General features: G+C 49.8%; 1 protein-coding gene across 2 annotated transcripts; it reads right to left on the reverse strand.

Moving 5' to 3' along the window:
- Window positions 1-279: 279 nt before the first annotated feature.
- RPAP1 (RNA polymerase II associated protein 1) lies at window positions 280-16,023 on the reverse strand. Of its 2 annotated transcripts, none has more exons than XM_065941160.1 (25): window positions 15,972-16,023; window positions 14,953-15,209; window positions 14,505-14,653; window positions 14,132-14,221; window positions 13,582-13,702; window positions 12,506-12,727; window positions 11,173-11,352; window positions 10,058-10,173; window positions 9,637-9,735; window positions 8,536-8,637; window positions 8,149-8,316; window positions 7,829-8,011; window positions 7,567-7,701; window positions 7,301-7,471; window positions 6,726-6,883; window positions 6,106-6,264; window positions 5,750-5,951; window positions 5,213-5,322; window positions 4,775-4,970; window positions 4,451-4,603; window positions 4,094-4,239; window positions 2,810-3,566; window positions 1,103-1,279; window positions 902-961; window positions 280-785 (listed from the first exon to the last, which is right to left on the reverse strand). In XM_065941160.1, the coding sequence occupies exons 2-25, from the start codon at window positions 15,131-15,133 to the stop codon at window positions 633-635; spliced, it is 4,188 nt and encodes a 1,395-aa protein (XP_065797232.1). In that variant the 5' UTR covers window positions 15,134-15,209; window positions 15,972-16,023; the 3' UTR covers window positions 280-632. The 2 variants fall into 2 exon arrangements, with proteins under 2 accessions (XP_065797232.1, XP_065797233.1); XM_065941161.1 differs by having other exon boundaries at window positions 15,925-16,005.
- Window positions 16,024-24,320: the final 8,297 nt, after the last annotated feature.

The following is a 24,320-nucleotide window of genomic DNA, read 5'->3' on the forward strand; positions in this document are numbered from 1 at the left end:
CAGGATAATGACCTCATTAAGGATACCTACACTTCAAGTGGACTGCGGACAAAGTCCTTCTAGAAGTGCCCCATTCCCAAGAGCATTGCCCCGGCCTGGCTTCACTCCAGAACTGGGACCCATATTTTTGTCGTCCCAGATGTGGACTTAGTTTTCACCTCCCATTCATGATTTCTCCCCTGTCTCTCTCAGAGCAATCTTGCTTCCCTCAGGAATAACCCATCCCTTGATACCAATCCTGAACTAGCATATCTGAAACCAGTCCAAATCACATTCCCAGAAGATTAAAAAAAATTTATTTCAATGTCCAGCTCCAGTATTCATACACACTGATGCCAGGGCGTAGGCAGAGGAAGAGAGGTATAGTTGGTTTATTTTGTCCCCAAGAAGGGGACATAGCTAAGTCACCCTTCACTCCCAGTGCAGATCCTCAGAAGTCCCAGATCATGGGCTTCAATTATCAAGATATACAGGTAGGTTCGCCCAGCTCCAAAAAAGCTCAAAGAGCTTGCTTGCTCCCAGGAAGGCAGGCCTTCTGCTCTTTTGTTTCCTGCCCATCTTAGGACACAAAGCCAGGTATCTGTTGGTAACTCTAGGAGAGTGTATCCATCTCTTCATCTGCAGCAGCTATACTAGGTCTCTGATACTCCATTTGGGAGCACCCCTGAGATCCTGAGTTTCTGAAGGTACTGCTGACGCACAGGCGGCAACTGGGGATACAGCTCAAAACCCTCGGGAAGGGCAGAATTGGGAAGCTTATAGTGGAGAAGGTGCTGCCGAAGGCCCTGCAGAGAAGAAAGAAACTTTATGTAGCAGGTAGTGAGATCCTGTTGAGATCTCTGTTCCCCAAAACCCTTCATTCTCCCACCTCCAAGATGTGCCCCCCCCCCCCCGCCCCAACCTCATCTGTCAGCAGCCAAGTCTTCTGCAGCATGCTTCTGCAGGCAGCCTTGACCTCGTCCTAGAGGAAGAATAAGAAGAGGTGGCACCAGGTCAAGGGCAGGTACCTATTGCTGGCCTGGCTGGGCCTTCACCTCCTCCCCAGCTGGCCCAGTTCAATTGCAGGCCCCTTCCTCCCTTTGGAGATGGGGATGTAACTTACTGAGTTATTTGGGTCCTGGGAGAAGATGAAGCTGTTGACATGAGCCACAGTCACAGCATAGAGCACAGGGCACCAGCGTGGACGGAGGGCACCAGTAACCAGAGCCCGGAAGTAGAGCTGGAGGAGGGCCACGTTGTCTTCAGGAGGCGCCGTGTAGCACTCCAGGGACACAGGCAGCTGTGACAGGGGACATGAGGCATGCTGAGGGTCAGGGCATGATGTGGATCAGTGGACAATGGGGTGGAAGGTGGATGGTCACATGAACCAAATCCCTATCACAAGGGTCAAGGTTAAGGACTAAAGAGCTAGAAATGAACTTATTTAGAAAACAGAAGCAAACTCTCAAACATAGAAAACAACCTTATGGTTACCAGGGGGTGGGGGGAGGGATAAATTGGGAGATGGGGACATATACACACAACTATGTATAAAATAACTAATAAGAAACTGCTGGGCCTTCCCTCGTGGTCCAGTGGCTAAGACTCTGAGCTCCCAGTGCAGGGGGCCCAGGTTCGATCCCTGGTCAGGGAGCTAGATCCTACATGCTATAACTAAGACCCAGAGCAGCCAAATAAATAAATAAAATTAAAAAAAAAAAAGAAAAGAAACTGCTGCTGTATAGCACAGGGAATTCTGTAACAACCTACACAGAAAAATAATCTAAAACAAGAGTGGATACATGTATATATATAACTGATTCCCTTTGCTGTACACCTGAGATATAATATTGCAAATCAACTACACACTAATAAGTTTTTTTAAAAAAAGGAAGAGCTGGAAAGCAGTGGAAACTGGGAAACTGAGAAGCAGCTGTGAATTTCTACTGCCACCACTGCCTGTTTAATCTACTTGAAACTTTCAAAATGTCATATGCAGCTGCTCAATTCTACTACCAAACCATTCAAAAGTTCATGTTCTTTGGAATAGTAATTATTTTTCTAAAAAATTACTCTTTCTTAATTCCATGCAGAATGATTATGAGTTTATGTCCAATGGTGTTTATCAGAATATTACCTAAAATAGCAAAAAAATCAGAAACAAACTTTGATGCCCACTAAGGGGTTCTAATAAACTGTGACATACTTTCAAAATGGATTATTATATAATAAAAATGTTGATTTCTTAGGCTATTTAATAATGTGAGAAATACTTATTATATAACATTAAATTAAGAAAATATTATGTGGTGATCCCAATTTTATAAAAATATGTATACACATAAGAACTTCCCTGATGGTGCAGTGGATAAGAATCAGCCTGCCTCTGAGCTTTTGCTTATGCTGTTCCACTAGGTACATCCTGTCCTTTCTCAACAATCCAAATTCTACCCAACTTTTTGTGTCCAGATCAACTCCCACTTCTTCCACAAAACCTTCTCCACATGGAAAATCCACTTTGATCTTTGCCTTCTCTGAATCCTGACTTAACACCTAGAATCTGAATAACTGAGAACTATATTGGTTTCAGTACATCTCTTGTCTACACTGTAGCACCTCACGAGCAAGAAACCGTGCCATTAATAATAATGAACACCTATGGTATGCTAGATACCATGATAAACCCTTTTCTTGTATTTTTTCATCTCCTCAAAGGCCGCAAGAGGTAAGATAAAGAACCTCAGGCCACCAAAGCACCCAGCTGCTCAGGAGTGCTTCCAAGGCCCAGGACAGGATGCCCATGGTGGGCCCTGCTGGGCTGAGAAAGTACCTGTGTCAGCGGCAGGCCCAGAGCTCGCAAGGCACCCACGTGCTCCCCAAAGAGGGCAAGGCGCAAGGTGACGCTGAATCGACGCTGTAGGGGAAGGAGAATCAGAGCCCCAAAGAGGTGGTCCCCAAAAGAGACAGCCTCAAAATGCTCCAGGAAGTTGGCATAGAGGTCTGGGAAAGATGTCAGGCCAGGAAGTGGGCAATCCAGGTTGAGATTTGGTAGGACTTCAGGCTGGCAGAGCCGGGCCAGGAGGGCTGCCACCAGGCGTTGTATTGGGGTCTCCCGGAACAACTCACTGTCCACCAGGAACACACACATGAGCCGCGCCAGGCGGGCAGCAGGAGACACAGCCCAGAGCGCCTGGGGGCGCCAGCTCTCCAGGACAAGCACCCACTGCAGGGCCCGCAGGGCTGTGCCCACAGTGTCAGCAGGAGGGAGTCCCGAGGGGGTGTCTGAGGCCCGGTGGTAGAGTTGAATCAACGGCAGGAAAGGCCAGTCAGTGGGCAGCAGCGGCTCCTTAGGCACAGCGAGCAGCAAGCCTGGGACTCGCCGGAGCTCCCCTCGGTACAAGGCCTGGGAGGCGAGCAGGCTGGCCCGGGCCAGTGAGCAGTGGGTCAGGTAGCAGCTGCGGATGCTGGGGAGGTCCTGGCAGGCCTGAGCTAGGAGAGCCCCTCGCCCACATCCAAGTTCTCCGCCGCTTCCTAAGGAGAGTCGGTCAGAGAAGTCAGCTGCCTCCGGACCCCCTGATGCTCTTTCTCTGTAACGGAACCCGAAAACAAAAATGAGGGCAAGAACCCACAAGGCCACCAGCTCTCCAGGGCCTCCCAGAGAATCCCAGGTCCAATCCTGCTCCTTCCTGTCCCCCTAATAACCATCCACATGGCAGTTAAGAGGACAGACACTAGAGCCAGTTACCTAGGTGCTTGTTTACAGAACTTTGTGCCTCAGTTCCCTCATAGTAAAATGGGGATGATAATAATGATAATACCCATCTCAGGGTACGGGTTAAATAACTGAGTAACTGTTAGCTATTACAAGTGTACACCTAGTTTATAATCATTTTCCAGCCATACAGTCACAGAAGTCTCATAATAATACCCTAGTATGTTATCCTCATCCTCACTTGACTAATGAGGAAACAGAAACTCAAGACAGGCTAAGTGTACTCCATGGAAGAAAGAAAATTAAGCCCAGGTCTTCTGGTTCCCAATTCAGAGCGGCTCTGGCAACCACCACAATAGCTTTTTGAAAGGGCTGAGTTGATGCTACCAAGCCTGGACTTACGGGAGGAACTCCAGCCGGAACACACAGCTCAGCATCAGCTCATGAGCGAGGTGCTCACTCCCAGGCAGCAGCCGGCCCAGTAGGGCCAAGGCCATGCTGTGACAGAGGGCCACGTCGGTGCCTACCACCGGTGGCTGGAGTGTTGCCTGTGGACAGAAAAGGGGGAGCGGGGAGGAGGAGGCAGAGGGGGTGAGGGAGGACACAGGGAACAGAAGTGAGGAAGAGAATACGTGCCAACAGGCACAGGTTCTGGGCATGTCTTCAGGAAAGTAGGAGCTGCATGGCCTGTTGGAAGCAGCACGTGTTCCAGAGAGGCAGGATGGGGTTAATGGGAGATGGCGGATTAGGGGCACCCACCGCTCTCTGGGCCAGGGTGAGTGCCAGGTACTGCAGGTGGTACTCATGGCGCAGGGCCCACGCAGAGAAGGGGGTGAGGTGCGGAGCGGCCACGGGAGCCACACATCGCAGGAAATAGTTCTGGAGTCCTGGGGCAGCCAGTACAGTGGCCAGCTGAGGAAGAGCAAGTGTGTTCAGATTTGGAAAGTGACTTCGATGCCTTCTGGGGCTCCCCGGCTGCCCGTCCCCTGCCAAACTCAGAAATGAGGGTTTGACAAAACAGGCCTCCTTTCCCCAAGGGGAGCCCTCCCCCAGAATCCTGTCATCTTGGCCCCCAGCACTCACCTGGCCACACAGTCCTTTGTGGATCCGGCCCAGGGTGTTAAGAAGAGACAGCAGGGCCGTGAGGAATGGGAAGGGGGAAGCTGAGCCAGCCAGACTGAGAGGGGGGTGGCCCCCTGCACAGCCCAGTGACGCGAGGCTGGAGATAGTTTCGGGGGCCACAGCACAGGACTGTGGGTTGCACAGAGGGGAGCAGCACCTGGAGGCAGAGTGGAGAAGCTGAGGGGGCTCTGGTCTGAGGTGTGCTGGGTTGTCTGCAACCAAGGTCAGTGGCAAGGTGGCCATGCAGACAGGGCCCACGTTCCCTGGAGCCCCCAGCTGCTGCCTACGAGGGATTCAGATCTCCCTCAAGATGAATGGACCAGGGAGCTAGACTCAGGAACCCCATAAGAAGCGAAACTGCCTCCCTTCACCAACCTCCACCACACACAGAGTACATACCCCAGGGATTCCCAGAGGCTGCCCAGAGAAGGGTGTTCCAGCAGGGGCAGCAGCAGCCCCTCTGACAGGCGCTCCATGTCCTGCAGCCAATCCTCTGGGCACAGGCCTGGCTGAAAGACCATGAGACTCACTGAGCTGATGGCCCAGGAGCCCCCATCCTCCCAGATCCTGTGCACTCAGGCCGAGCCTACGATTCCAAGATCCCAGAGTCAGAGTTTAGAGGCTTCTGCCTTCTGACCCTTCTGGAGGGAGAGAGAAGACTCTGAGGTTGTGCTGGTAGGGGTCATGAGAGAATATAACGGCTCCAGGGAGGCTAGGCTGCTCTTTGGGGTTCTCTGGCCTCCACCAACATGGCTCCTTGGAAGCTCTACTGGATGTGAAGGTGGAAAGAGGAAGAATGCTAAGAGGGACAAGATGGAGGGCAGGAAAAGGTGGCAAGAGGGAGGTATGGACAGGTGGAGATGGAGAAAGAGGGCAGAACGCTAAGACACAGACAGGGCACCTAGGGCAGGGGGGGAAGGCGAGTAGGCAACACACCTGCTGGCTCCAGGCCTGGTAGTAAGCATCCAGGAAGAGCAGGCAGGCAGTGGGCACCGGGCCCAGGGCACTCCACATCTCAGGTCTGGGCAGCAACTTCAAGGTCTGTCTGAGACATGGCTCCACGAGAGGGTGGAGCCCAGACACCTGTGTCCAAGTGATTGAGGAAGGGGTGGCCAACAGACTGGCCTCAGCAGAGTCACTACAGGAGAGCCAAAAGGGGCCGCAGTAAGGATCTGGCTGCCTGGACTGCCCTCTAGGCTCCGGCCACCCTCTTTCTGTGGAGGAGCCCTCCCGCCGATCTCAGAGCTCCTGGCAGGACGACTCTCCACTGGCAGCTCAGGGCTAGGGCCTACCTACTGGGTTCAGGGGCGATGCAGCCGGCTGCCAAGGTCAGCTGGGTGAGGAGGGTGAGCAGCGAGGCGATCCTCTGCAGGGCGAGGGGCCGAGGCACGGGGCTACTGAGCTCCTTCGGCACAGCCTGCAGGGCTCGCATCAGCACAGGGTATAGCTCCCTGGCGGTGGTGGTGAGGGGGAGACAAAGACCGCCCTTCAGTGTGAGGAGGGAGACAGAGAGAAGACATAGGGCAAGGCCTGCCCTGGGGCCTCTGCAGGCTGGCTGCGGAGGAGCAGGAGGGAGGCCTGGGCCGGTACTCTGGTGAGGCTTCAAGGTAGGCTGGGGGTTAGGGGGAGGGAGGCAGCCCCCAAGGCTTCCACACTACACACTTCAGGGAATTTCAATATGATTTCACCCAGATATCAATGCTGTGATGCACACAATGTGGTTAACCCAGCCTTGCTCCACTCCCCCCTGGCTAGCCCTGACGCCCCAGCTGTCTTCATTCCTCCCAGAATCACTTCTTCCTCATGCTCAGCCTCCTTCTGAGCCTGGTCCTCGAGCAAGGCTGAATCGTCAGTTCAGGCCAGAGTGCAGGGCCGGAGGGGTCTTGAGGGGACTACCATCACCTCTTCTCACCTGTAAAGGTCACTGCCTAGGCCATAGGAGGCTGCCACTGCCCACAGGCGGAAGGCCTCGGTGCTCAGGGTCTCGGCTTCCTCCAGGGGCAAGGCCAGATCCTGGGGGTCTTCAGCTATAAAGCGGCTCAGGCGGCTCCGGAGATCAAAGCCGCTCAGCTGGGGGTGGGCAGAGAGTCCGGGGATCAGGATCGCTGGGAGCCCTGTTCCAGGACCCTCTGGTGCCACAGGGTCATAGTTCAGGGCTCAGGTGAAACTACCTCATCCATCCCTCCATTCTGCCCTCCTGCCTGCCTTCCTGTTAGCAGGCACTTGCTGGGCACCTTTGCCAAGGCTGCTTGGTGCCGATTTGTATATGGCCCTCCTGGCCTGGGGGCAGGGGACAGGCAGCTTTCCCAATGAGCGCAGAGGAAGCCTACAGGAAACACAAGGCTCCTTCCGGGGAGTTTCTGTTGCACTTTTAAGCAATTGGAACAGTTCGGAAGAGAAAGATGGCATGACTGGGCTGCCTAAAAGTGCAAGAGCCACGCTTAGCCCCCAACCCAGCCCGCATCGCCTGCCCTGTGTCCTGCTCACCAGCCGGGCAGCAATACTCCTACCGGCCGAGGCCAGGACACGAAGCAGTTTCATGGCGGGAGCACAGGGCACTCTGTGTAGACTGGAGGTAGGCCCCGACCCCATGGGGGACCAGCTGGTGGGCAGGAATTCTCGCACCACGGTCTCCACCAGCCGAGGGCACTCTAGCACCTGTGAGGGCCAGGAGGAAAAGGGATGTGGGCGACTGAGGGGCAAGGCCAGGCCCAGCGAGGCTCTTTGCCCAGTCCCTGCCTCCTGTTTCTCACCCTTGTGGCTGACTCCAGGGAATGCCGGGCCAGGCGGATGAGCACGGTCAGGATGTCAAGGACCACAGAAGGTCCTGGGCAGGTCACCTCCAGTACGTAGCGCAGCCGAGGCAGCAGGTTGGTAGCCAGAAGCCCCTGAGGTTCAGACACAAGCCCCCTGCCAAATGCAGCTGGGCCCCAGGCCTTGATGACCCCTTCTCCTCCCAACACGGGCTTGCCCTGGAGGTCACAGGACTGGGTGCAGCTGCCCGCACGCTTGTACCTTGATGACATCATGTCGGGCCAGCTCAGATGGAGGCCGGTTTCCTTCTTCAGGACTCTTGGTTTTTGCCTTTTCTGCTGGGGGTTCTTCATCCTCATCCTCGTCCTCCTTGCCCTCCTGGCTGGGCATCAGAGCGAACATCAGTGCCCCATGGTACCAAGAGAAGGCGCTGTCGAGGAGCTCCTGAGAGAGGAGAGTGGGGGTGGAAAGAAGAAGAAGGGATCAGGTCAGGAAACGGCTCGGCTCGTCGGTGAGGGCAGGCCCAACAGGGGGAGTAGGGACCACGAGGCCTCGGAGCTTCATTCCTCTGCATGTTGTACCTCATCTCCAGGGGCCACCAGCAGGGCCCGAAGAGCCCGGACAGCAGCTGCGATGACCCCATCCACTCTGTCATCCAGGGAGAAGCGCAGCAGGAAGAGGAAACCGGCATCCAGAAGGAGGTGCAAGACACTGCCCACCAGCCGGTCCCCAAACTCTCCAGCCTGGGCCTTGAGGGCAGGAGGAGAAAACCTTGCTGAATCTGCTGAAGGTACTGAGTCTTCGTCCTAGACCCTTCACTTGCCCATCTAGGACCCTGGGTTTGACCTGTTCCCAGTGTGACCCACAGACAGCTGGGGTACGGATCAGTGAGTCAGAATGAAATGGGCGAAGGGTGGGAGTCTAAGGGGCGGGGGGCATGGACAGGACCAGACCAGTGGTTCACTCACCCTGCCGATGACCTGGGCCAACACGTGCAGCGCTAGGGCTCTCTGCTGGGACACTTGGCTGCGTGTCAGGTGGAAGAGCTCCTGAAGGGAGTACCCTGCTCTCTAGAACAGGGACAAGAAGTCAGAAGGAGCGGTCTACGGCCATACCACCCTGAACGCACCCGATCTCGTCTGATCTCGGAAGCTAAGCAGGGTCGGGCCTGGTTAGTACTTGGAAGGGAGAAGGAGCTAAGACACAGGGCAGCACCCATTAACAAATATGGGGCAATCCTCATCTGCATAAATGGAGTTGGGTGTCAAGGCGAAGACAAAAGTGATGTTTCTTGCCTCTGCTTTCCATGAATCCTCAAACTGGTAAAGATAATAAGACTTGCACAAAAGTAACCACAGCCTAAGGCAGATTGGGGGGGATATGTAGTCACTGGTGTTTAATTTGCAACTAAAGAAGAGGAGAGAGAGAGAAGCTGTCCCGGAAAAGTGATGTGGTCTCAGTGAGCTGACAGAGCCCTGATGGCCGGGCATGGAGTGAAGGGTAAAGGCTTCCCTGGAGCAGGCTTCAGGAACCTCATGCTGGAGGTCCAGGAGCAGGGGGTGTGTGTGGGGGGAAGGTGGCCGAATGTGCAGCAGGAGGGAGGGAGGGAGGCAGAGCTGTGGGGTCAGCAGGGACAGATGGCAGAAGGGCTGTTCTGCTGGGTTGAAGAGCCAGGGCCTTATTCTGGGAGCATTCCCTGAGCAAGGAAATGTTCTGAGGCAAGAGATAGCCTGAACGGGGTCAGAGGAAATCAGTACAGCAATCCCATTGGGGAGTGAACCACAGGACAGAGTGAGTAGAAGACACGGTGACTGAGCAGACAAGAGGGAACAAGGCTTAGATGGAGGAAGCAACGTGGAGAGCTGACAAATACAGAATTGGCAAGTTCTGGTGACTGATTGGAGTGTGAGAGAACGTGGAGAAGGATTTCAAGCCTTAGAACCAGCAGGGTCAAGAATTGGAATGGGCACACAGGAGGGTTGAGGCAGCTGAGCAGCCGCCCTTCTCCATATGGTTGTTAAAGGCACTTGCTGAGAACTGTCCAGTGCTCCTTGGAGCCCTCGCCTCACCTCCGCCTCTTCTCCATGGTGGTGCAGACCCAGATGGGTGGGAAGGTCCATGTCGGGGGCCAGCAGCTCTCCCTGAAGACTGAAACGGGCCTGCATCCTCTAATGGGTAGAGAAAGAGGACTATGCACTGGGGCAGCAGTGAATTCCTCACATCCTTCCTCACTGTAACCCCAAGCCTCTCAGGACTTAGGTCCTGCCTGGACCTCTGACCTGAAGTGGGGCTCCTCTGGCCTGAGGGGCCAGGCAGGAAGACAGGGGTGAGCACAGAGAAGTTTCTCCAGCTCGAGGGATGAGGAGGGCCTGAGTTCTGGGTGCAAGAGCAACAGCTCCACTCACTCCCACCCCGCTGCACCCATCAGCCAGCGGGCCCTCCACACCTCCCACCCCACTGCACCCCTGTCGGCCAGCGGGCCCTCCTCACTTCCTGCGTCTGCTGTCGCCGGAGTGGAGGCAGGTCCTGGGTCCAATGGAGCTTCTCCAGCTCCACAGTGTCCATGTGCAGCCATTCTTTCTGGGGAGTCACAGGCAAGGCCAGAGCTGGGGAGATGGGAGCAGAGTAGTTTCCCTAAGCGGCTCAGCTTGCTGGTCTATTGGGGTCCCAGAGGTCCAGAAGTTGCCACATCCACCTCTGCCCAAGGGTCTGGCAGCCTCTGCCCTCAGCTGTGGCTAACAGGACAGCCCACGGCCTGGAATGACTACTATGGTAGACATCCTGTCCTGGGCTCTAGCCCCTTGCTGACCCCAAAGATTTGCTGAGAGGGGAAAGAGGAAGAGAAGGAGATGAGAAAGAAAGGAGAGAGGAGCAAACGAGGAAGGGAGGACCACAGACATAAGGGAAACCCACTTCTCCACTCTAGCACTGACTTTCCAAAGGAGCAGGGGAGTGGAGACAATGAGGGGGCAGCTACACTTCAGCAGAGCAAGATACCGAGACACACACCTGCTACCTCCTCTTCCTCCTTCCTCACCCCACCCAAACCCCAGCCAACTTGCTCAGCTGTTCTGGAGCATATCTCTGAGCAGGAGGTTCCTACGGCTCTCCAAATTCAATTCTTCTTTTGTAAATCACTAATAAAATAATCCAGTTCCTGTAGGATGAGTGCTCCCACTGGCCTTTCTGCTTCAGGCGTGGCCTGCTCATAAGACCTGCATCAGACCCTTCCTCTTCCACCACCCTGCCATCAGAGAGAGCCGAGGCAGAAAGAACTGTGGGATGGATGGAGCCAGAGCTGGGGCAGCGATTGCAAAGGCAAGGGGGCAGATGGTCTGTGGGGGAGGGGGCCATTCAGCCATCATACTGTGCTGTCTCCTACCGGGGAAGGGGGAGAAGGAGCAGTTAGCAGGACAGGAACACAGGAAGCGTGTGCGGGAAGAATATATGCATGAGCAAATGAAGACTGATTTCAAGCCAAGCATGAGGATTAGCATTACATGTTCAAGGACAGAGAAGGTTCTCTCTCTTCCCATCTGCCAGACCTGGGAGAAGGAATACTTTCCTCTGCTTTCATTCCTCCAAAGTCCCCTCCTCCTCCAAACCTGGGGTTTCTGGCTCCAGCTCATCTTCCTGCCTGGGCATATTGGCAGAAGTTGGTGGAATGGCCTCCTTTCCAGTGACCTCAGCAGAGGGTCTTCCTGGTCTCTGCTCCCTTGTGGCCTTCTCTTCTGCTTGCTCACGGGTACGGCTGTGAGATTTCAAGAAGGCAACCAAGCTGGGATCTAGAACACAGCATGAAGAGGAGAGTGGTTGGAGGCATACCCTTCCCAGCCTCCAACAGACCCAAAACCCGCTGAATGTGGCCTGTCTGTGGGTGCCAAGGCCAAGCAAGGCACTTCCCAGCCAGGGTATGTGCCCCCTGGGCTCTCTTGCAGCCTCAGTGACCCATATCTGTCACTAGAACCTGCCTACCCACCTATCCCTCCATTTTTCACAGTCCTCTGGTCCAGCGCTCTCTGTCCATCCCTGTGCTTGGCTTCAGGTCAAGGACCAAAGTAAGGGGCTATGCAATAAATGAATCAATGTTGACTAGGGCCAAAAAGAAGGCATTTAGGGGAATAGTTTCTCACTTTCAGTTATTTTATTTACTTATACATAAATATTCAATAAAAACCCAATATACGCTATGCTCTATGTAGGTGCTAGATACATAGTTTGGAATAAGACTGACTTGACAAATACTGTTTTGGTGACCAAAAATGGAGGGAGGTGTAATACAGAACAGCATATAATTCACATAAAACAGAGTGCCCTGCAGCTGTACTAGAGTACAGCCAGAATACAGTGTATACTATACTACACCTGTCGGAGAAGGTAGTGGCAACCCACTCCAGTACTCTTCCCTGGAAAATCCCATGGACAGAGGAGCCTGGTAGGCTGCAGTCCGTGGGATCGCTAAGAGTCAGACACGACTGAGCGACTTCACTTTCACTTTCACTTTCACGCACTGGAGAAGGAAATGGCAACCCACTTCAGTGTTCTTGCCTGGAGAATCCCAGGGACGGTGGAGCCTGGTGGGCTGCCGTCTATGGGGTTGCACAGAGTCAGACACGTCTGAAGCGACTTAGCAGCTGCAGCACCAGCATACTACACCTGTATTGTATACACGACCAACTGGTTGAAAGCACAACCCATGAGACCAGGTAGACCTGGATTTACATCACATTCATGTTCCTTAACAGGCTGCATGACCTAGGGGAGAATTTCTTAAGGTTTTGAGCCTCAGTTTTGTTTTTCATTAAATAAATCAGGTTAGCATCACCTGCCTCACAGGTACACTTGAGGACAGAATGAAAAGCACTCACAGTAAGCCTTCCTCAATAAATGGCAATCCCTTCCTAGCCCAGTCTTGGCAGGAAAGGCCGGTACCCATACCAAGCTGAGCCAGCAACTGCTGCTGTTCCTGCAGGATTTCCTCTGGAGCCAGAGCTTGCAGTCTCGCTACGTTTTCTTCATGGATGGTCTGGGCTTCCTGCTCAGCCTCCTGGCTCTTGAGCCCCTTCCCTGTCACCAGATGGGGTCCCTGGAAGCTGTAGCTGTTCCATGGAGGCTGGCTGCCCTGCTCCCTAGTTGTGAGTGCCTCACAGGTCACAGCACCTACAAGAAGAATACGATCAGTTCATTGCCTCACTCCAACTGGGATTCCTGGGCCTCTTCTCTAATCCCATTAGCTCTGGAGACAGAGAGATGTCCCAGAGTCTTCACAGGCACAGAGCAGAGACCACCCCCCACCCCCTCCGGATATGACACATGACTCCAGGCACCCTGGGCCTGGCTTGGGGTGATGATCTCTGTACTCATTTTCCCCCTTGGATTTACATGAGAAGGTTTCCCTCAGAAACATCCCACTGACTCTTCTCTTGGATGTCTAGGCAGACGTCTGCCTCTAGAGATCTGCCCCTAGTTCTTCTCCTAGTAATTTGCATCCCTAAAGAATTCTGGCCTATATCTTTATTTTACAGCCTCCACCAAACACTTCAGGCTTCCCCAATGGCTCAGCAGTAAAGAATCCGCCTGCGATACAGAAGACGCAGGAGGCCTTGGGTTCGATCCCTGGGCTGGAAAGATCCCCTGGAGGAGGGCATGGTAATCCACTCTAATATTCTTGCCTGGAGAATCCCATGAATAGAGAAGCCTGGTGGGTTACAGTCCAGCAGGTTGCAAAGAGTCAGACACAACTAAAGCGACTGAACACACACTCACACACACACCAGACATTTCTATTCCCTTTTTTTCTCCTATAGTCAAGTAATGATCTGTCCTCTGCCTGCACGTAAGACCCAGATATGGACCCAAGCTGCCCATACTCAATACTCTCAGTAGGGTATGGGACAGCCCCTATTTAGATGCACTTCAGGTTTGAAGCAGGAAAGATGAATACACAACCAAGATGACTCTATGGTTGTGTATTACAAAAAAGCTGAGCCCAAGCCTCTTCAATCCCCACTCACTCTCTGGTGGGTCCAAGACAGATGCAACTTCTCTAACTGGTGAGACCTTGGCTCCAGATGCTCTCCTGGCTGCAATTTCCTGGGCAAAGATGCTTCTCTTACCAACTGTTGCTGGCTTTCCCTAAAGGGCAAAAAGAAAACCCAGGTGACAGATGCTCATTACCCTATTCTCTACTCAACCTATTGATGTCACTGGAACAAAGAGATACAAGAGACTTAATCTCCAAGGGTCACAACCCTAGTCCTCAGAAAAAGCAAGGTTCCATAGAAACACAAGTTTTGAAGTCTGACAGACTTGGGGTGGACTTCTGGCTCTTCTATTAGATGTGTGGTGTAGGACAAGCTATCAGTTTTCTTATTTGAAAAATGGAGATAACAATGCCTACATTATATGGCTGTTATGAGGACTAAATGAAGTAACACATATAAAGTGCTTAGTGCTGTGCGGTTTTAAATGGAATTGTTTATCATTATTATCTACCTGGGGAAGATGCACTATGATGCTCACATGACTGTCCCCTAAACACCATCTAAGGTGACCTCTGCCTACCTGTCTCCCCTGTGAACGATGGAATACAGGAGGGAAAGCAACGCCACTGGACACAGGCAGATTCACAGGCATTGAACTTGTATCTCGTTCCTGCAGCAAAAAAAGTACAAAGCAGTACAGATACAGACAAATCCTCAAGCTCAAAGCTATCCCATTAACCTTAGTACTGTATAACTAGAACCTCGCCCTAAGGAGTTATGAACCCACCTTTCTTCTCAAGGCACAGTGATTCTAAACCAGCCCCCAACCTGACTTCAGGGGGATGAAGTCCCATCTTTCTGAATCACTCTCTACTCAGTAAGGCTCACCACCCACACCCAACATCCCTGCTGCCCTAGGATGCCTTGCTTCACTTAACCAGGGTGAGACGCACAATAATCTTAGTCAAGACAGCAGTGATGTGCTGATCGTGCCTGTTCAGCCTCTCTTCAGGGTCCTCATGTTCAGGCAGGAGACAGCCAGGGCTGGGCCTGGCTCTCTTTGGGGGAGCAGGAACCAAAGCTGGGGGCAAATCTGGGAGACCTAAGAAAGGAAAAAAACCCAGATGTGAGATTACTCATATCTTCCCAGGAAGAGACTGAGGGCTAGAGGGAAGCCAAAGAAAGAAAGGCAGCTGCTGTGGGGCCCTGGCTCAAGCTGTGTCACCTTGGGTAAGGTATTTAATCTCTCTGGACTCAGTTTCTTCATACGTAAAATGGGGCTGCAGCAACAGAGTTCCGCAGTTCTGAAATAATTATGGGCAATCCAGCCACATCAGGAAAAGGAGAAGATCCTGAGGTTGTACCCCTCTCCTTTTCAACCGCATACCCACAGCCACTCACTGTCCAGCATCACCACATCCCGATGATCCTGCAGGGGAGGCTGCTCCAGGTTGGCATCCCCAGCTCTCCTACTTCCTTTCTTCACCAGCTGTACCGCTGGGGTTGCACCAGCTGCAAGAAACTGACTCTGGAAGCGCAGCAGGTCCACCTCCGACTCCCCTGGCTTTGGTCTCGACAGCATCTTGACACTTCAGCTGCCTCCCTAGTTCAATTCTTTCCAGCACTGCTTCAGCGTAGGGGATTCACTCTCATTCACCCTAGAAGCAATAAAGATAAAGGGCCCTCTGCAACTGAACCTCAATTCTTTTTTGTGCATCAGAGAAGGCTCCTTTTCCCTGGGTTCATATGGACTCATTCCTCCTCATTCATACCTTATTGCCAGTCTCTTTATTTAGCCTTCCCTGATGTCAACAGTCCAGCAACAGTATTTACTGCCAACTTAGATTGTTTAGAATCTGTGATGATAAAAACTCAGAAACAACCACAGGGGACCTAAGGAATATGCCTTCAAGAGCCAGGCAGTGGTGATTCAATATCAGACTGGTGGGAACATGCCTGGCTTAAAAGTATTCAAATTATTAAAAACCTTAGGCTATAAAAGATTGATAGATAAAAATCATTTTTATTTCTACACACTATCAAAGAACAATCAGAAGACAAAATTAATAAAACAACTGTATTTACAATAGCTTGAAAACAATAAAATACTTAGCAATAAATTTCACCAAAGCAGTCCATGACTTGTACTCAGTCAGGCCCCACAACTGCCCTAAAGGGTTGGGCTCTACGGACGCAGGTGCTCCAGGATCACCCGTGTTAGCAAAGAGAAACCACGGAGTCTCAGACTATGCTGCCTGCAGATGGAGGGCCGTGCCTAGGGTCTCCGCATCGAAGAGGCCGCGGCCGCCCCTGGCCAGACCAAAGACACTGGGGCAGGCTCCGACAAAGAACTAAATACCCTGTATCAGAGACCTCAGCCGGGATCTCCTGCAGTCCATCCCGCCAGCCAAACCACCTACTTGGTCTAGAACCACCTGGGCGCCGCCATCTTGCCCCGCTGGGGCTGGGCTTCCGCCGCCGCCGGTTTTGAGCTTCCGCCCCGCATCCCGGCTCCGCCCACTCTTGGGAAGGAATTGCCGTTTTGGTGTTCTGGACTCTTGAATAGGAAAGTACTCCAGCAAGTAAGCTTTACGCAGACTCTCTCTACACAAACAATACCAGTGACAGAGGCAAAGAGTTACTCAGACGCCTTCCCGCACTCACCAGCCGCGATAACCGTATGCTACATTCCAGCACCCAAGCTCAGGAGCAGCGGATAGAAACCTGCATACTCAGGACGGTAGCCTCCCCAGTGTGATTATGGACGAGTAAGAAGATTACCGGGGCTTCCCAGGTGGCTCAGTGGTAAAGAATCTGCCAGCTAATGCAGGAGCCTCAGGAGACCCGGGTTCGATCCGTGGGTCGGGAAAATCCTCTGGAGGAGGAAATGGCAACCCACTCCAGTATTCTTGCCGGCATTATCCCATGGACAGAGGAGCCTGGTGGCCTACAGTCCATGGGGGTCGCAAAGAGCCGATGGTGACTGAACAAGAAAATAACCAGGACAAAAGAAAGGTGGAGCCCAAGGAATTCCTTGGAATCTTCAATCTGCACTATCTGTGTGCCATGTTGGAAGCATACTGCCCACTATCAGCTATCACGAGTTACCTTTTCACAGGCATGTGCCCTGTTCCCTTGTGTAAACTTTGAGTTCCTTGGGGGAAATCAGATCTTCATTTTTGCATCCATCAAGCTCACCACCCAGTATATTGCCATGCTCATATGACCTTAGTAAATCATTGCTTGATTGAAGGTCATCTTAGGGCAGCCAATGTTAGCAGGCATCAGAAAACCCTGGAGGGCTTGTTAAACCAGATTTCTGGGCCACATCTGAGTTTCTGATTCACTCAGTCTCTAATAGGAACCAAGAATTTGCATTTCTAGCAATTTTCCAAGTATTCTATAAAATCCTTCTTTAGCTCTCTTGGTTTCAACTGCAGAAGTAAATTTCAGCTGCTAGGATTTAGCCAACTTTGGGATCCAGATAGTACTGGCTGGTCAGAAGTTAATGGTGAGTGAGGGAGGGAAATTGAATCCAAAAATGCAGGAAGAATGGATATAGAAAACCATTGTTTGCAACCACTAATGACATAATTAGTGAAGGCAATGATCATCAATGATTGATAAAACTATTAGGTAAAAGGTTGATGCGAACTTTGGATGGATGGATCAGGTGGCCAACTTTTTAACCTACTGATGAATCTTAAGGTCACTGAAAGTGGGGCCACTGGGTATAATGTGCCTTCCAATACAATGCCACTGAATCAAGTGCAAAACTTTTTGCACAACAAAGAAAACTATAAGCAAGGTGAAAAGACAGCCATCAGAATGGGAGAAAATAATAGAAAATGAAGAAACAGACAAAGGATTAATCTCAAAAATATACAAGAAACTCCTGCAGCTCAATTCCAGAAAAATAAATGACCCAATCAAAAAATGGGCCAAAGATCTAAACAAACATTTCTCCAAAGAACAGATGTCTAACAAACACATGAAAAGATGCTCAACATCATTCATTATCAGAGAAATGCAAATCAAAACCTCAATGAGGTACCATTACACGCCAGTCAGAATGACTGCTATCCAAAAATCTACAAGCAGTAAATGCTGGAGAGGGTGTGGAGAAAAGGGAACCCTCTGTTGGTGGGAATGCAAACTAGTACAGCCACTATGGAGAGCAGTGTGGAGATTCCTTAAAAAACTGGAAATGGAACTGCCATATCACCCAACAATCCCATTCCTGGGCATACACACCGAGGAAACCAGATCTGAAAGAGACATGTGTACCCCAATGTTCATCGCAGCACTGTTTATAATAGCCAGGACATGGAAGCAACCTAGATGTCCATCAGCAGACGAATATATAAGGAAGCTGTGATACATATACACCATGGAATATTACTCAGCCATTAAAAAGAATACATTTGAACCAGTTCTAATGAGATGGATGAAATTGAAGCCCATTATACAGAGTGAAGTAAGCCAAAAATATAAAGACCAATACAGTATACTAACGCATATATATGGAATTTAAAAAGATGGTAATGATAACCCTATATGGAAAACAGAAAAAGAGACACAGATGTACAGAACAGACTTTTAGACTCTGTGGGAGAAGGTGAGGGTGGGATGTTCACAGAGAACAGCATTGAAACAAGTATACTATCAAGAGTGAAACAGATCACTAGCCCAGGTTGGATGCATGAGACAAATGCTCAGGGCTGGTGCACTGGGAAGACCCAGAGGGATGGGATGGAGAGGGAGGCGGGAGGGGGGATCGGGTTGGGGAATACATGTAAATCCATGGCTGATTCATGTCAATGTATGGCAAAAACCACTACAATATTGTAAAGTAATTAGCCTCCAACTAATAAAAATAAATGGGAAAAAAAAAAGAAAGTGCAAAACACATCCTAGAAAGCCTTTATTTAAAAAAAATTGAAAAAAAAATTGAAGCTAAATCTAGTCAACCGTCTAGCTCTATCTTGTCTAACTGCATTAAGGGACTATTAATTAAATATGTTGTCCTGATTTGTTTATATCCTGATTCAAACAAACCTACTATAAAATGATACTTTTTGAGACTATTTGGAAAAACTAAAACTAAAACGCATCCTACTACGTATTTTTAAAACTTTTTTTTGGGTATGGGAAGTTCCCTGGTGGTGTAGTGGTTAGAATTCGGTGCTTTCACTGTCATGGCCCATGTTCAATCTCTGGGTGGGAACTGAGATCCTGCAAGCCAAGTGGTGCAGCTAAATAAACAAGCTGATAAAGAAAATATGTTTTTTTTAAAGTGTTTTGGGTATGGATGTGGTTCTTTTTGAAAAATAAACTTTATTTTAGAATAGCTTTAGCTTTACAGGATTGTTCCATTTCTGCTTTATTGACAACGCCAAAGCCTTCGACTGTGTGGATCACAAAAAACTGTGGAAAATTCTGAAAGAGATGGGAATACCAGACCACCTGACCTGCCTCTTGAGAAACCTGTACGCAGGTCAGGAAGCAACAGTTGGAACTGGACATGGAACAACAGACTGGTTCCAAATAGGAAAAGGAGTACGTCAAGGCCGTATATTGTCACCCTGCTTATTTAACTTATATGCAGAGTACATCATGAGAAACGCTGGGCTGGAAGAAGCACAAGCTGGAATCAAGATTGCCGGGAGAAATATCAATAACCTCAGATATGCAGATAACACCACCCTTATGGCAGAAAGTGAAGAGGAACTCAAAAGCCTCTTGATGAAAGTGAAAGAGGAGAGTGAAAAAGTTGGCTTAAAGCTTAACATTCAGAAAACTAAGATCATGGCATCTGGTCCCATCACTTCATGGGAAATAGATGGGGAGACAGTGGAAACAGTGACAGACTTTAATTTTGGGGGCTCCAAAATCACTGCAGATGGTGATTGCAGCCATGAAATTAAAAGACACTCCTTGGAAGGAAAGTTATGACCAACCTAGAGAGCATATTAAAAAGCAGAGACATTACTTTGCCAACAAAGGTCCATCTAATCAAGGTTATGGTTTTTCCAGTGGTCATGTATAGATGTGAGAGTTGGACTGTGAAGAAAGCTGAGCGCTGAAAAATTGATGTTTTTGAACTATGGTGTTGAAGAAGACTCTTGAGAGTCCCTTGGACTGCAAGAAGAGCCAACGAGTCCATCCTAAACGAGATCAGTCCTGGGTGTTCATTGGAAGGACTGATGCTGAAGCTGAAACTCCAATACTTTGGCCACCTCATGCGAAGAGTTGACTCATTGGAAAAGGCCCTGATGCTGGGACGGATCGGGGGCAGGAGGAGAAGGGGACGACAGAGGATGAGATGTTTTGGATGGCATCACCGACTTGATGGACATGGGTTTGAGTAAACTCTAGGAGTTGGTGATGGACAGGGAGGCCTGGTGTGCTGTGACTCATGGGGTCGCAAAGAGTTGATCACGACTGAGCAACTGGACTGTACTGAACTGAAAGAAACATTCCAGTTATCCTAAACATAGTAGCATCTATCATTAATATGGTAGGTTTGTTGGTATTAATAAACCAATATTTGACATAGTATGATGAAAGTCCATACTTTATTCAGGTTTCCTCAACTTTTCCCTAATGTCCTTTTCCTGTTCCATCCAGGATACCACATGACATTCCATTGTCATGACTCCTTAGGCTCTCTTGGCTGTCACAGCTTCAGAGAGGGGTTTTTTTTTTTTGATGACTTGGACAGTTTAGAATAGTACTGGTAGGGTATTTTGTGCCATATCCTGCCAATGAGATTTGTCTGAGAATTTTTTCATGATTCGACTGAGGTTATGAGTTTGAAGTCCTCCCCCTCCTTGAGGCTGCAGGACCTACATAAATTATTTGTAATACTGCATGGGAGATTTGTCAGTGCTCTCCATGAATTAACTTATTAATTTACAGTATACTTTTTAATTATTAACAAATTATAACATAGTCATTCACATATATTTATATTTGACCCCTTGATATACCCCATCATTGTGTGTGTGTGTGTGTGTGTTTTGGCCATAACATGTGGCTTGTGGGATTTTGGTCCCATGACCAGGGATTGAACCGGGTCCCTCAGTAGTGAGAAGTTGGCGTCCTAACCACTGGACAGAATTCCCTGTGTGTATATGCTTGATCTGTGTTTTCTGCTTTTGTTTTTGAACACTTCCTTACTTTCTGGCACTACAAAATGTTCCAAGTTCATCTTGTATATTTCCTGCCCCAGTCCTAGAATCAGCCGTTTCTCCAAGGACCCTTGGTTCTCTTATACTGGAAAATGGTATTAGAAACCAAGATTTGGGTGCTAGATATACTCATTGCTACTGGAGTGTCTTGCTTTTGGGCCCTTCTCAGCTGACAAAGGGAATATATGTGTATGTGTAACATATACACATATCTATAAATATTTCTATATGTAACTATCTGAATCTATATATGGGTGAGTTTTTCAAAGCCTGTTACAGATACACAGTGTAATATTTACAGCTGAAATTAATCATATGGCCAAGATTTGGTTTTAAAACTCCAGCAAAAGAATAAAAATAAATTGGAATGATACAACACAATCGGCTAAGATAATCATCGAAGCAGAATGAAGGGTACTTTGGAGATTCATTACACTGTTCTACTTATGCTTATGTTTAAAATATTTCATAATAAAAAAAAGTTTTTTAAAATAGCCTAAATTACCATGTTGCTATTAAAGCAGTTAAAAAAAAAAAGAACTATAGACAGCTAGATACATGGCACTCACACACACACACATACTTACTACACTGTTTTTCTCAGGGCCATCCCTCAGTGAAATTTTGAAGAGTACAGTTGGTTTTTTCCCACGTGTTTGGACTCACCTGCTATTTCAGAAACCTCAGACTTAACTGCTTTCTCCCTATTTCCTAAATCTACTTTTGGGAAAAAAATCTGCTCATTTGAAAATCCCCCTCTCAGAGTGTGGTCTCTCCTAGAAACTTGCTTTTTTGCTTTATCGTCAACTGAGCAAGGTGTGGCATTGTTTCTGATTTATAGATTTCAGGCAAGGGGAGTTTGGCAGGTACAGCAATAGTCCCCAGCGCCCGTGACAGCACACCGTAAGGTAGTTTTCCTCCAAACCCCAAACTCATAGATTCCCTGCTTCTCTAAGGTGATGAGGAACAGATCCTTTTGGCTGCCCCATGCCTTAAAGGAAACTTCCCAGCTCTTAACCTCTTTAACCAGTAGTTGGGAAAGAATATAGCCTTGCTCACGGGGCCAGCAAGACTGCCATGACCCCATGATTTGGTTCTCTTGTGGAGGAGGAGTCCTAACTCTGAGAAAGCTGAAGCAGCTGCTTCCTGAGACTGCTGGAAATTGTCATCAAGGTGTTCTGCTGCTATGGGCAGGTGGCTTTCATTTCCAGTTTTGTCTTTTTCTTCTCTTGCTCCTTGACCTACTTGGACAGTCATGGATTGTAAAAGGCAGAGAATGGGCACATACTTATTTCACATGAGTAGGGTGATGCCAAGGCCCAACCCGGCTCCACCCATAATAAGGGGCTGCTACTGGCCTTTCCTCTCTGGTGGGATAGATCATAGCTGACTCTGCTTCTGTTTTGAGGACAGGAACCACTTGGACATCTGCTCCTATGTTAGGTCAAATACATTTCCTGTTGATTTGATTAGTTTCCTTCCAAGCAATGCATTTACAAAAGGAATGGAGATTTTTGCAGGCATGTATTTGCACAGGCAGCCAACCTCCTCCAGTCACACACACACATCCTCTCCCCATCCACCCACAAAGCGTCAGTCACATTTAGGGTTTGCACAAATGCACACCCTCCCTCATACATCATAATGCACACCCTCTCACCCACCTACACACCTCTTCCACAAAATCACACCTGCTCACATATCCTTAAAGCATGTTTCTTTACTGTGTCCAGAGAGACAGAAAGATGGGGGAGATGGGTAAGAATGGTTTGTGACGGCTCAGGAAGGCAAGCACTCTATGTAGGAGCACGAAGTCTGAAGGCCAGGACTCCACAGTCCTCCCTACCCCACAAGCAGAAATATTAAGACTTGAGAGGGGTTCAGAAGCAGGGGTAGAGGAGGCAGGCATTCCAGTCACCAGGCCCCACAGGGACAGTACGCTGCCCCTCAGGCTGGTAACCTGAGGTAGGAAGTTTGTCAAGTCTGTGAGAGGAGAGGGACTTCCCTGGTAGTCCAGTGGTTAAGACTCCATGCTTCCAATGCAGGGGGCATGGGTTCAATCCCTGGTAGGGGAACTAAGACCCCATGTGCTGCCTGGAGTGACCAAACAAAGAAGAAAAAAAAGAAAGAAAATAAAGACTGTGAGTGGAGAATGCAGAGGCAGGTGCTCCAGAAACCCATTTTGCCTGGTGGCCAAGGATGGTCCTTGGACTGGGATTCTCATCAGAGTTCAGGAAATAATGGGGGGCGGGGTTGGGATAGGGGAGAAGAGGAAGTTAAAAGGCCAGGTTTGGGCTCCAAGTTCAACATCCTCTAGGAGCGGTCTTTCCAGTGTCAGCCAGAGTCAACAATTTCCTTTCGTTGGAAACTTAAGTCCCTCCAGAGAGGAGAGTTGGGGGAGAGGACCTTGAGAAATGACAAGTGCTCAAGCGCAGGGCTGCAGCAGCCACTCTGCCGCAGTAGCCGCGGCCCGGGTGAATCTGGCTTCAGCCCTAGACTATTGCCTGCCCTGATTCGACTCAGCTCGAGCTCCGAAACTGTGGATTCTGGAACGGGTCTAGACTTCCTTTAGGAAAGAGTCCCAAAGCCGACCCACAGCGCCTCAGAAGACTGCTTAAGCTCTCAGTTAAACGGACACTCAGGCCCCTGCCATCCAACTCTGACAGCACTTTCCCTGTGCTGCCGCCTGGGGGCGCCCCCAGCTGGGTCTGAGGCTGCCGCCAGAACTGCTGTTGTTCTCATTAGTATAATAAATAAACAAGCATTGATGGGGCCAAGAGGAGCAAGAGGCAGGCCTCTGCTGCTCAGAAGGAGAATCCTTTGAAAGATCCAATGAGGCTTCAGGGAAATGGAAGGCGAGGAAGAGGGGAAAACGAGTGGCTTATCCCTCCTCCCCACCCAGTACTTCTGGGACTTGCCCTCTGGAGTTCTAGTCCCGGGGACCCCTAAAGGCAAGGGCATAAGGAAGGGGACATTTGGTAAAATGGATTTGGAACTAGCTCTTTATCGGCCAGACAGGATGTCTGTGGACACAGCTGCCTCCATGATTACTGGTGGTGGGGCAAGCCAAGCTCTGAGGCAATTATTCATTCATTTAACAAGCATCTGTCTTTTTATGAAGTGCCTACTATGTGCAAGGTAATCTACTAATAGCTAGTGCTTTATTGGATATTGTGAGAACACAGCCAACTTTCACATCACATCCTGAGGGATGGGGGCTAGAAGCAGAGGGAGCAACTAGGAAGAATGACAGTCCCCCAGAGATGTGGGTCATTGGGCTTTAACCTATGAGTGTAACAGTGGCGACAGAGGATAAAACCAGAGGATTACCAAGATCTCAGAACTCAAGACCCAAGGCCCAAGGTCTTGGAGATAAAGGGGTGGAAAGTGGAATATGAATATAGGGAATCTGGGTGAAAAACTCATGAATGAGGCACGAAGGTGTGCTAGTAGACCCTGTGGGGGGAGCACTGAGTCACCACAATTTCAGGGCCTGATGGCTGGAAGTATCCAGGGGAAATTTTCTGTGCTGAGAGGAGGGTGCTGGGTTCTGTGGTCAGAGTCTGGACAAAAGTT

This window comes from Muntiacus reevesi, chromosome 7 (genome assembly GCF_963930625.1).
Source record: "Muntiacus reevesi chromosome 7, mMunRee1.1, whole genome shotgun sequence".
Taxonomy (NCBI): domain Eukaryota; kingdom Metazoa; phylum Chordata; class Mammalia; order Artiodactyla; family Cervidae; genus Muntiacus; species Muntiacus reevesi.